Here is a 12,836-nt window from a genome sequence, read left to right on the forward strand (position 1 = left end):
GCTTACAGTTTTCTTTTTTCTAATATTATTTTAATTCCAGCATAGTTAACATACAGTGTTACATTAGTTTCAGGTGAACGATATAGTGATTCAGCACTTCCACACATCATCCAGTGCTCATCAGAACAAGTGCCCTCTTAATCCCCATCACCTATTTCACCCATCCTCCCACCCACCTCCCCTCTGGTAACCACCAATTTGTTCTCTATAGTTAAAAAATTCTGGGGCACCTGGCTTCCTCATTAGTTAACCATCTGACTCCTGATTTCAGCTCAGGTTGTGATCTCAGGATCGTGAGATTGAGCCCCATGTTGGGCTCCACATGGCTGGGCATGGAGCCTGCTTAAAATTCTCTCTCCCTTTGTCCCTCCCCACTTGCACTCTCGGAAGGAAGGAAGGAAGGAAGGAAGGAAGGAAGGAAGGAAGGAAGGAAGGAAGGAAGGAAGACACAGGTTTAAATAAAGTTTAACAGATTTCTTTCCCACATGTTTTCTTAGAGCCTTTAATATGANTTATTTCTTGGTTTTCCTCTTTCACTCCTTTTTCCCCCTTTGACCATTTGTTCAGTTTCTTAAATTCCACTTATGAGTGAAATCATATGGTATTTGTCTGTCTCTGATTGACATTTCACTTAGCATTTTACTCTCTAGCTCCATCCATGTCATTGCTACAGTTTTCTTATAGCACAGGTCACACATAGCTTAATACAGCTGCTACTTGAGAAACACTTGGACATTGTTCAGTGGAGACAGAGTAAGTCCCTGCCCAAGAAATTCTTGTTTATAGTTATGTGGTAACTAGTCTTAATTCTCTTATATGCAAATAGGAATAATACCTTCCCAGATTCTTGTGGATCCAAACTTGACAAGGTATATATATAACAGATCTTCCAAAACACGGATATTAGTGCAGAACTTGTACTTGTGTCTTTAGAAGTGAAACTATCATCCTACTGACCCTGCATCCTCCCAAGAGGACTGATGTTCAACAACTTTGTTAAATGAATAAATGAAGAATGTATGAATGAATTAATTAATTCATCAATAGAAAAAAATTTAGGGGCGCCTGGGTGGCACAGCGGTTAAGCGTCTGCCTTGGGCTCAGGGCGTGATCCCAGCATTATGGGATTGAGCCCCACATCAGGCTCCTCCGCTATGAGCCTGCTTCTTCCTTTCCCACTCCCCCTTTGTGTTCCCTCTCTCGCTGGCTGTCTCTATCTCTGTCGAATAAATAAATAAAATCTTAAAAAAAAAAAAGAAAGAAAAAAATTTAAAAAGTTCCTAAGGAGGGGTCCAGAGAGGAAACCAGTGACTAAAGTAGTAGGAGAGGGACATAGAAAAGCAAAGAGCAGGAATAATTAGGGCCCTGATCCCCATTTGAGAATATATCATTGCTCTCCCCTTGTTCTGGCCTGGTTGCCTTTCTCCAGGTGCTATCTCTACCCAGTATCACGAACATCACCTCTACTAATAGTTGGTGAATTTTTACAACGGATTTTTTTCATTCAACTCTCTAAATGTGCTTAAGAAACCAATGAAGTGGGTACTATTACTATCTCTTGTTTCACAGAGGAGGAAACTTAGTCTTAGAGTAATAACTCACCAAAGGTTATAGAGTAGTAAAGCCAGGATTTCAGTCCCTAACAATCTGATTCCAGCACCTGCACATGAGCACTATGCTTTGTTGTCTCCCCGTAAACCACCAAGACAAATGTCTGTTTTATTGCCCAATTTCATAAGCATCTCCACACTATATTGAGATATTTTTATTTGCTTTTGAAGACATCATTATCTGAGAGAGATCTATAAGCTGCTAGGGAGTCTTTGGCTCAAGATCGGTGATCTTAGTTGCTCTGCCTTATCACAAGATGACCCAGAAGAGCTCTAAGGAGGGATGACGGGAAGTTGTGTCTCTACCTTGCATGAGGCAGTGGAGCATGAGACTATGCCTCTAGGACCTCCAGTGCAACTTACCAGTCCTTGCTTCTTATGATGACCTGATGCCAGCCCCACGTAAGAGATGTTGCAAACTTTTTCACTATTTTCTAAGCCACTGAGGCCAACAGTTGTGTGATTAGCATTGCCTCCAGCCTGGGAGAGTTCTTCATCTGGCCATTCACAGAGCTCTGCCATCCTGCCATTCTTGAAAATATCACACCCGTGATAGCAGAAAGACCTGGCTTCAAATCCTTAATTTGCCTTATATTTGTGGGGTAACTTTTTGTTAAATATTCAATTCCTCTGAACCTCAATTTCCTCATCTTTAGAATGGGGATGATAAAATATCTTACCTCTTGGTGCTATTAAATGGATTCAGTGTGGTAGTTTATGTAAAGTATTGGCACAAAGAGCAAGCTCGGTGAGCTGGAAGTGATGACCAAGAGCATGGACACACCTTGTGGTTTTCCATTGCTACTAGAACTCAGCCTACACCTACTCTCCCTCCCAGCTCTCAGCCATAGGATTGGTTGTTTTATATTAGAAATAGGTTTAAATGACCTAAAAGCCCTGCTCCCTGCAGGATCACCTCCCATGTCATGCTTTTCCCCTTTAGTTCCCTGTTTTCTGTACAATCCTGCAGGACTGCCTAACTCCTGGCTCCACCTTCCCTGATCAGGGTCATTCGGCTCCTCCTGGCCCCAGTTCTAACAAAGAGGAACCACTGGCCTGTGTCATTTAGTTCAATTGCTGACAGAAATCCTATTATCCTAGTGCCACTTTCCATTGTGGTCTCTAGATGCAGGCACACAGCTTTGCACTCATGATTAACATGGGGGTTGAGTAATCACATTCACTCAGAAATAGGGAGTTCAGGTGAAGAAATAAACCTTTCTATGCATGATACATGCACTCAGGGCCAGACTTCAGACATGTTTGTTTTTGTTTTTGTTTTCATTTCTCTCTGGCAATCACTGTTTATCTTCTGTCTCGCTCACTGTGACCTGAAAGGAAACTGTGGCATAGGAACCACTCCTAGCATCACAGCTGGTTGCCCTGTATTCTGCATCAGGGGTATAAAATGATGAGACCCTTCTAAGAGTAAACTCTTTTTTTTTTAAGATTTTATTTATTTATCTGATACAGAGGGAGAGAGAGTGCACAAGCAGGGGGAGGGGCAGAGGGAGTGGGAGAAGCAGGCTCTCCACTGAGCAGGGAGCCCAACTCGGGACTCGATCCCTGGACCTTGAGGTCATGACCTGAGCCAAAGGCAGATGCTTAACCAACTGAGCCACCCAGGTGCCCCTAAGAGTAGACTCTTAAAAGCAAGTTTATTTCAGTAATAAAATAGATAATGTCCATTGATTGAATAGTGACTAGGTGGCAGAAACTTAACAATCAAAAATATACCACATAAAAGGATGAAAAAAGAAATGAGCACTTTGAAAACTATCTTGAGATTGCATTGGTTTAGGAAAATAAACCTGATGGAGGTAGAGTTCATGCATCACACCAAGATCAAATACACTCTCTTCACAAAGGCACAGATTGGTAAATCAGTTCCCTTACCTCACTCTTACTAATACCTTTCTGGCCCCGTAGGACATCACTTTCTAAAACACAGTGACACCCAACAGCACACATATCCTGCCCCATCGGCAAAAGACTGGCCACTTACATGGTCTATAAAATGTCTAAGCACAGAGGCCAACCAAGACCCTTGGGTCTTGTTTACAGGTGTTTAGGATAAAACCCCAGTGCAAATAGACACTATCATTTATTTCAGTAAAGTCAAACTGGCCACTGTGAATGAGTGAGGGTTACTGTGGGCTTGTGTGAAGGCTGTATGTGTTTTCACAGAAATCCTCATGATGAACATGACGGTGACAATGATTACTAACATTTATTGACCTTTGCTTCTGTGACAGACATAGTTCTAAGAGTATTACTGCACTGCCTAATGTAATACTCACAATCCCTCCTCAAGACAGGTACTATTAGTAACCCCCAAATTACAAAGTGGTGACCAAGGTCACCGGAATGTTATGGCCCTGTGTACTTTTCTCTGTCTTCTTTTCTGAGGTCTGCCTTTGCAGATATAATATTAACTTTTACACTTGAAATACCAGAGATAACATGAAGAAAAGATTTTTCCAATGGTGCCTTGACATCCTATGAAAATTCAGATCTATACATCTTCATGTTTCTACTTATATTCCAAATGTACCCTATTAATAAGACTCTCAGTGCATTCAGAGAAGAGTCCATCATCTATCTCCACGCATATCATGTATACATACTGAAGATAAAAATAGTAGAAACTGAGAGATCTGAAGTCTCTAGATCTTTGGTAGTATACTCCAACAGCAAATTACTTTGGCTTTGATTTTAAGGCATGATTAGGTGGAGACTTGACTCTATACTCCTTACCACCTGATGCTTTGAGTAAGCCCTGATTCTCCCTAATTCTCAAGTTTCCCATCTGTAAAATGGGTAACACCTACATAACATGTCTCAATGTGGTGACATAAGTAATAGTCTTAAGGCTCAGCACTATATAGTACTCACTATAACCACAGTCACCTAATCATAGTCATTAACTTAACCAGAGTTATTATGCTTCATATTTACAATATACCCTAATACTATTTTTTTTTCTGTTTTCTAGAATTGGTGTATATATGCACAAATTACTGGTTTAACCAGATAAGAATTTGTTATATATTGTTTTGTTGTTTAAAATAATTCTAAAATATCCGAGGATGTTTCTCTGCCTTAGTAGGCTCAGTGTATAGCTTAATTAGTCTTTTATCATTGAGTTTTCTCACGGGACTCTAGGTACATTCATTTGAGCTTCATTTTTCATTGTTATACTCTGGAAAAGGAGATCGTGGATACAGAAGATTAAGTTTGAATATCTTCCAATCTAATACAAAATTGTTGAATTTTACTTTTCTAGTCAAAACATCAAAATGGATTCATTCTCATTTGAACTAATTCAGCACATTAAGTTGATAGTTTTCCCCTTAGTTAATAAGGAAAGTGTACATTTACAACAAACCATTGAATTGGGAGGGAAAAAATTATCTCTCCCTTATCAGCATGTCTCATAGTCTCATGTCTCATAGTCTCCTCATAGTCTCCATGAGGATGTAAGAATCTGCACAGATTATCTCTATAGGCCAAGGGAAATAGTTGGTTGTAGAAATGATCCTCAAGCTTGTGCATCAGAATCACCTGGAGGGCTTGTTAAGAAACATATTTCTGGACCTTCCCTCCAGATTTCTAGTTCTGTAGGCTAGGGTGAGACTTTGTATGCTGGCCTAGTGATCACATTTTGAGAATATCAATATTCTCTGAAGAGATGAAATGTTCTCAGCTCTGCAGGGTGTATCTTTCACAAGTGCTATCCTTTATCAACCACTTGAGTCTCTGTTTTTAATCATAGGATTTTTTTCTTTTCCTCCAAAATCTGAGCATTCCCCAAGACCCATTCTTTATATCTTTTCATTTTCCTTCTTTATTGCAGAGCATCCTCCAGTCTTCCTTGTTTACCCTATGCAATTGACACTCAAGTATCTACTGCTCATTCCCTTATCTAGCTTGAGATCTAGGTCCAGAATGCCACATGTTCTTATTCAACAAGAATTTGTGGAACAAATGGATCAACAAATGAATAAATAGATGGATGAGTGCATATGCAATGCCTCATAAGCTAACTAAAAAACCAGAATGCTTCAACTTGAAGTTCTCTTGGCTCTAAATCCCTGTCGTTAATCCAAATTAACTGTAGAAAGATATACTTTATAATTCTCTGTGATATGTAATGGAAACAAGGATAAGGGGAAAAAGGCAGGCAAGAGTGAAGCTGAGCTGCAGTTGCTATAATTGTATAGAAGATTTGGGAAACAAGCAGCCTGTGACATTGAAAAATTGTCACAATAGGATATGGGTGAGCTGTGATTTGTCTCTATGTCTTTTCCTAACAATTACCTTGACTCTCAATAGCAGCTACAGTTTATATGAACCACTTACCATAAAACATGCTTTTTCTACATTCTGCTTCTTCCTGGAGGAATTACAGAGATTAGTGTCTTTGTAAAAAATTTAAAAGATGTGTGTCTGATAGTTCGTATCACATGCCCATTAAGTATGCCTCTTAAATCTTCCCTTTGTGCCTCAGAGTTATAGTAACTTATCTGGCCTCAGTCATAATATAGTTCTTAGGGACCGTGATTGCTTTGATATTCCAAGAAACATTACTGGGTTTACTATATTGATGATGCCATGCAATTATGAACCAAGTGATTAGTAACTGATATGTATGTTAGATTTCCTACTAAACTCATATGCCTCAGGGAGTAGGAGAAAAATAGCCAGAAATACTCAGAGTACTGCGTTATTAGGGAAATTTTTAGAGGTCTCGCAGCCTCACACCATCCTATGCTATTGTTCTAAGGTAAAGGGTGGGACATTATTCCACTTTCAGATATGGATGAAACCCCACACTCTGGGTTACAAGATCTATCTTCCTAAGCAGCCACCAAAGCCCAGATGGTGCAATAAAGAAGTGTAGGGGCATTAGAACTCCATGGAGTAAAACTTAACCAATGAGAAACGGGGAATCAAAAAGAGCTGAGCAGGTAAATTCTTCCTCTTTCCTCTCTGATGTGACCTCTCAGAGATGTGATTTCTCTTTGTAGCACTGCCAGAGAAGATATACATGTTAAATTAAAAGGCTAGTTGAGAACGCTACTAGTCTTTCTTATACAGAGCTCATCACGAGGCAGTAGCCAGTGCTATAATTCATCACAACGTAATGCACTGTGTCTCCCGACTGCAATTTCCTTTTTACCAACATCCCCCCAGTCCTGAACTGGCATCTTCTAAATAAATTGTTAGCACTTTAATCTTTGCTCAGTTTTTATATTCTACAGGACTGGGCTGACAATATTAATCATGTAGGGTATATTCCAAAATGTAAGGATGGTTTGACATCAGCACATTTATCAAATTTGCCAAATTAATGCATAAAAAAAGAAAAATCACATGATTATCTCAAGAAAATAATTTTATGAAGTTCAATACTTATTTATTTTTTTTAAATTATAAGAGTTTGAGAAAATGATAATAATTCCTTAACTTGGTAAATAGTTATATATAAAATCTAGAGCGGACATCACACTTAGAAGAGAAACAATGCACATCCCTTAAAATCAGGAAAAAGGTAATGATGCTCACTATGTGGACTATCATTGTTAGCATTTAATACAGCACAAAAGGCTGGGATAGTAAAACCAGGGACACCTGGATGGTTCAGTCAATTGACCATCCAACTCTTGTTTTTGACTCAGGTCATGACCTCAGGGTTGTGAGACTGAGCCCTGTGTCGAATTCCACACTCAGTGGGGAGTCTGCTCAAGATTTTATCTCTTTCTCCCTCTCTCCCAGCTCCACCGCTTGCACTTTCTCTCTCTCTCTTTAAAATAAAAATAAATATATCTTTAAAAATGAAATACCATAAAATGAAAAACAAAGAAGGAAAGAGAAAAAGAGAGACAAGAGAAAGAAGAGCGTAAGAAAGAGAGAGAAAAATTATCATTTTTCAATGATATAATCATTTGCAGAGTAGCATTAGACATACCATCAGACCTAACATAATTGTTCTCCAAGTTTGCCAATACAAACTTAACTCATAGTGTTCTCTACTCTAATAAAAATTGTAGCAAAATAATAAATATATAGTAATTGACTTAATGCATGAGATCATTACAGCAAACCTGATAAGAAATATAAAAAGAAGATATGAATAAATGGAGGGTTAAACCATGTGATGAGATGAAAATCTTTTAAAGTTCTCAGTTTACCCCTCAATCAAATTATAACTCAAATGCAATTATAATTAATATTCTAGCTGGATATTGTGAGAAATTTGAAATTTTTATTTTAAAATTTATGTGGAAAAATATAAGGCCTAAAAATAGCAAAGGAAGAAAACTAATGCTGCTGCATATTAAGACATATTATAACAGACGCTTCTCCAAAGAAGACATAGGAATGGCTAACCGACACATGAACAAGCATTCAACTTATTAGCCATCAGGGAAATTCAAGTCAAAACCACATTGAGATACCACCTTACACGAGTTAGAATGGCACAAATTAACAAAACAGGAAACAGCAAATGTTGGCAAGGATGTGGAGAAAGGGGAACACTCTTACACTGTTGGTGGGAATGCAAGCTGGTACAGCTACTTTGGAAAACAGTATGGAAGTTCCTCAAAAGTTAAAAATAGAGCCTACCCTATGACCCAGGATTGCACTACTAGGTATTTATCCCAAAGATACAGATGTAGTGAAAAGAAGGGGTATGTGCACCCCAAAGTTCATAGCAGCAATGTCCACAATAGCCAAACTGTGGAAGGAATCGAGATGCCCTTCAACAGACAATGGATAAAGAAGATGTGGTCCATGTGTACAATGGAATATTACTCAGCCATCAAAAGGATAAATACCTACCATTTGCATCAACATGGATGAAACTGGAGGGGATTATGCTAAGTGAAATAAACAGAGAAAGATAATTATCATATGACTTCATTTATATGTGGAACATAAGGAATAACATGGAGGACATTAGGAGAAGGAAGGGAAAAATGAAGGGGGGAGAGTCAGAGGGGGAGACAAACCATGAAAGACTACGGATGCCAGGTAACAAACTGAGGGTTTCAGAGGGGAGGAGTGTGTGGGGATGGTTTAGCCCAGTGATGGGTATTAAGGAGGGCACCTATTGCATGGAGCTCTGGGTGTTATACATAAACAATGTATCGTGGAGCACTACATCAAAAACTAGTGAAGTGCTGTATGGTGACTAACATAACATAAAATAAATAAAAAAATAATAAAAATAATAAAAAAAAATTTTAAGACATATTACAAAGTTATAATAACAGAAACCAAATGCTGTTTATACAAGAACAGGCAAACAGAACAAGAGAAGAGAATAAAGAACCCAGAAATTGACATTGACATGGGTGCATTTAGAAATGGATTGTGATAATGTCAGCATCACAAATCCATAGGGAATAGGCAGATTATTTAGTAGATGGGTCTAGAAAACTGCCTCACAGAACATAATATATGTAAAGTATCTAAATGTAAAAGTAAAATTATGAAGTTAATAGAAAAAATATTGGATGTAGGGGTGAGAAATGTCTTCATAACAAGAACAAAACTAGGAGATAAAATTTTATGTATCTACTAACATATTACAACTGTAGACAAAATTAATAGAAGTATGCAGACTGGAAGAAGATATTTACAGTTCTGAAACAGACAGAAGAGTATTACCTAGAACTATATTGTCTAATACATAGTCACTAGCCATATATGGCTATCTAAAAATTTGGATTTAAATCAATTAAATAACATTACATTTCCTTAGTCGCACTAATCGCATTTTAAGTGCTCCCTAGCCACATGAGGCTAGTGGCTACTGCATTCAATAGTGCAAAGATAAAACATTTCCATTATCATAGAAAGTTCTGTTGAACAGGCTAATCTAATATATACTAAAAACTCCTGCAAGTCAGTAAGAGGCTGGAAACTCTAAACAAGCAGTTCGTAGATGGAGAATTCTACCTAGCTAGCAGGATTTGAATATATGCTCAATCTCAGTGGAAATCAGAAAGAAGAAAAATAAAACAAGATACCAGTTTAGACCCAACAGACTAATCGAAATTTTAAAGTGGGATAACAGCAAATCTGGGTGGAAATGTGAAGTAAGGACCTTGTGCAGTGTTGGTGAAAGGGAAACTAGCCCAACTTTTGCCAAAAGCAGTTAGCAATGCTAAGTGAAATTAAGAATATCTATGTCCCAGCACTCATATACCTCGTTGTAGATACTAGAGAAATTCTCATACAGGCTGATGAGATACAAATAGTCATGGTCTCGGAAAAAAACTAATACAATGAGATGGAGAGGTCAACTTGCAGACATTGAATCTTGAATTCAAATAGTCATGGTCCTGGATGCTCCATCCTTTATTTTGAACTAGTTCAGCAGGTCTGAGTACTATAGCAGAAGAGTGAGATTCAATTACTGGACTCTAGAAGTTCTGCCTCTCCTACAAGACACTACTCTTAGATGTTACGTACCCTCTATTCCATAAATATATAGAACATTACAGAGGTGGGCCTCTCTCTAGAACAGTGGCCATGTTACATAAAGACTACCTGTGAAAGACCTAAGATGTGGGTCACTGAGAACCCAAGGGATTATGTATTTTCTAGTTCTGCACTTGTAGGGGTTTCCAATGAACTTCATATTATATCTGCACTGTATGGTGCTGTGTATGTATGTGACTCCTTATAATGAACTAGGTCAGTATGGAGATCTACGGAAAGATATTCGTTTGCTTTCAGGGTGGTGGAAGCAGTATCAGTGCCTATTACTAGGGAATAAGGACAATGAGGTAGATATATAATACATCATCTTTGCTGCAATCAGAAGCCAAAAAACTATCCTTACTGTTCATCCATAAGTTTTAAAAATAGTATTGAACCAAAAAAGCAAGTAAAACAAGTTACATAGCTCATAGCATTTACGTACATTAAACCTATATATATAGCACTGCATATTTCATAAGGATACATGCATATTAAAAAACATATATAAAACCATTTGGAGTAAGTAGAGTAGGAAAACCAGAGTATGGTGTAGAGATGAAAAGAAAAATAAATTTCAAAAAAGAGAACTTAACGCAGATCTATGATTCTAATGATGTGATACCATGAAGAGTACAAAAGACTCAACTACTTATTCATGAAGTATCCAAAAAATATGGGCATAGAAATAATTATTTTTTATAATGACTTAATAATAATTAGAAAAGAAATCAAGTGAGTGATGTAAGAGTTAATCAAAGAAGATTCTGAGTTCTAGTCTTGTGAGTTTTAAAGTGCCTGGGTTTTGAGTGACACTATTTACAATGATAGAGAAATTGGTGTGCTGAGATGATTTGAGTGAAAAGGTCATTTTGTTTTATACATACTGCATTTGGGGTACTTGTACAACACCCTGATGGAAATAAAAACACAATTTGTATTTTAAAAATATACTTTTGGAACTATGCAAATGGAGAATTTCATAAACTCTAGGTTATTGAACTTGTTGTTGTGTTGATAAAGATGACTATAAAAAGAGAATGAACTAAAATAACATGATTTCTAGATATAAAGCAAAAGTAGGAGTACAGATGAAAAGGAAGCTGAGTGAGATACCCAATGGTTAAAGGATATTAAAACAGGAATGTGAAGCTATATAGCTTCCAAAGAAAGTCATATACATATAACATGTCTTCTCACTTCCATGTGATGAAACCAAACAACTTTCTAAAGATTATGGCTCCTATGCAACAATGTTTTCTAAGTAAATTGTTTCTTAAAGTCTCTAGGATGATGGATCTTTTAGCCTGTGATACAATGTTGTCCCTTCACTCCTCACATTTAGGGAGAAATACAATGCTAGACTTTGGCTACGTACAGCCTCTTCCAAGATCTACAGCCTTAAGACAGGGCTATAGACATTTCCCAATGTCCAACATGCATTTATCTTACCAGATTAAGGTAGGATCTTCTTCTACCACATTCCTGGTTTGCTGATACTAAATTGGAGCCACCACCAATCTGCACTGCTACTGGGATTCTTGCTCTTCCGTCCTCTCTCTGAAGAGTTCTGTTTATGCACAATTGTTTTCAGGATATAATGTGCCATCAAAAGTCTCTTGTTCTGTGTAGAAAAAGGGCATCAATATATATTAGTAATATCAAAAGCAGAACCCAGATGTTTAAGGATAATCACCAAGTACTTTGTCATAGTTTTGGATCCATGGTCAAAATATGGATATATGGATAGGAGGATGGTCAAAGTATATTCTGCCTTTTTCCAGACCAGCAAGTATACTCTTTTTATGTCCCCTAAAATCAAGTGCATATTGGTATTTATATTCAGCAAACCAATTTTAACAGCCTTGAACTTTCAGGAAGTTCTTGAATTCTTTCCTTACTATTATTTTAAGATTTGAGATATGTTATTGTCAGCTTTTTTTTTTAAAAAGTCACACATTTATGCATATGCACTTCTACAGAAAGGTGAGAGAATCAACTAAAATCTAGTGCTAGAAAATGTAGCCCTTGACCTCAGTAGAGATGCCAATTTTGGAATCATCCACACAGAGTACTTTCAGTATTGTGATACACAGAATTCTAAGATTATCCCCTTGATTATCCTATGTGGGCCTGCCTGAATCCGTTGAGCCTTTTTTAAAAAGTCTATAGATTAGAGACTCTCTAGTCTTAGATTTCCTGCTGGCTCCAAAGTGCTGTGAGTCCTGTAACCCTAAGAAAAAGAATTCTGTCAACAACCTGAGAGAAAATGGAACCTGAAAGAGAGTGCCATGAGTCAGATGAGAACACAGCCCTGGCTGACAATTCGATTTTAACTTTGTGAGACCCTAGGCAGATGACCTATCTGTGCTGTGCCCAGAATCCTGACCTGTGGAAACCATGATAATAAATGGGGGTTGTTTTAAGTGGCTAAGGTTGTGGTAATTTGTTACACAGTGATAGAAAACTAATACAAGCCTTGTGGATGGGTCATCTGCCTGAGGGGGCCAGTAGGCAGGAAGAGAGGAACAGAGGACCACACCTCAGAAGAACACTCATAGTTAAAAGAGGAGTCATACTCATCACAGTTGGCGTCATCTTTGTAAAAGAAGATCAAGGACAAAGTCATAGATTTTAAGGAGGAAAGAGAGCAAAGGAAGAAGGGTGATGAAGATCAAAATGACACAGAGATATCAAGATGAATGCAAACTAAAAGTGACAAGGGCATTGCAA

At 37.8% G+C, this 12,836-nt stretch overlaps 1 protein-coding gene across 1 annotated transcript in view; it reads right to left on the minus strand.

The window, feature by feature from the left end:
- The window catches only part of LOC100474745 (lithostathine), a 179,288-nt gene extending 177,156 nt beyond the window's left edge, over positions 1–2,132 (minus strand). Inside the window, exon 1 of the mRNA XM_034657280.1 lies at positions 1,974–2,132. Within this exon, the coding sequence (XP_034513171.1) occupies positions 1,974–2,132 (159 nt within the window). The remainder of the gene's footprint in view (positions 1–1,973) is intronic.
- Between the last annotated feature and the right edge of the window lie 10,704 nt (positions 2,133–12,836).

Source organism: Ailuropoda melanoleuca, chromosome 4, assembly GCF_002007445.2.
Source record: "Ailuropoda melanoleuca isolate Jingjing chromosome 4, ASM200744v2, whole genome shotgun sequence".
NCBI classification, from domain to species: Eukaryota; Metazoa; Chordata; class Mammalia; order Carnivora; family Ursidae; genus Ailuropoda; species Ailuropoda melanoleuca.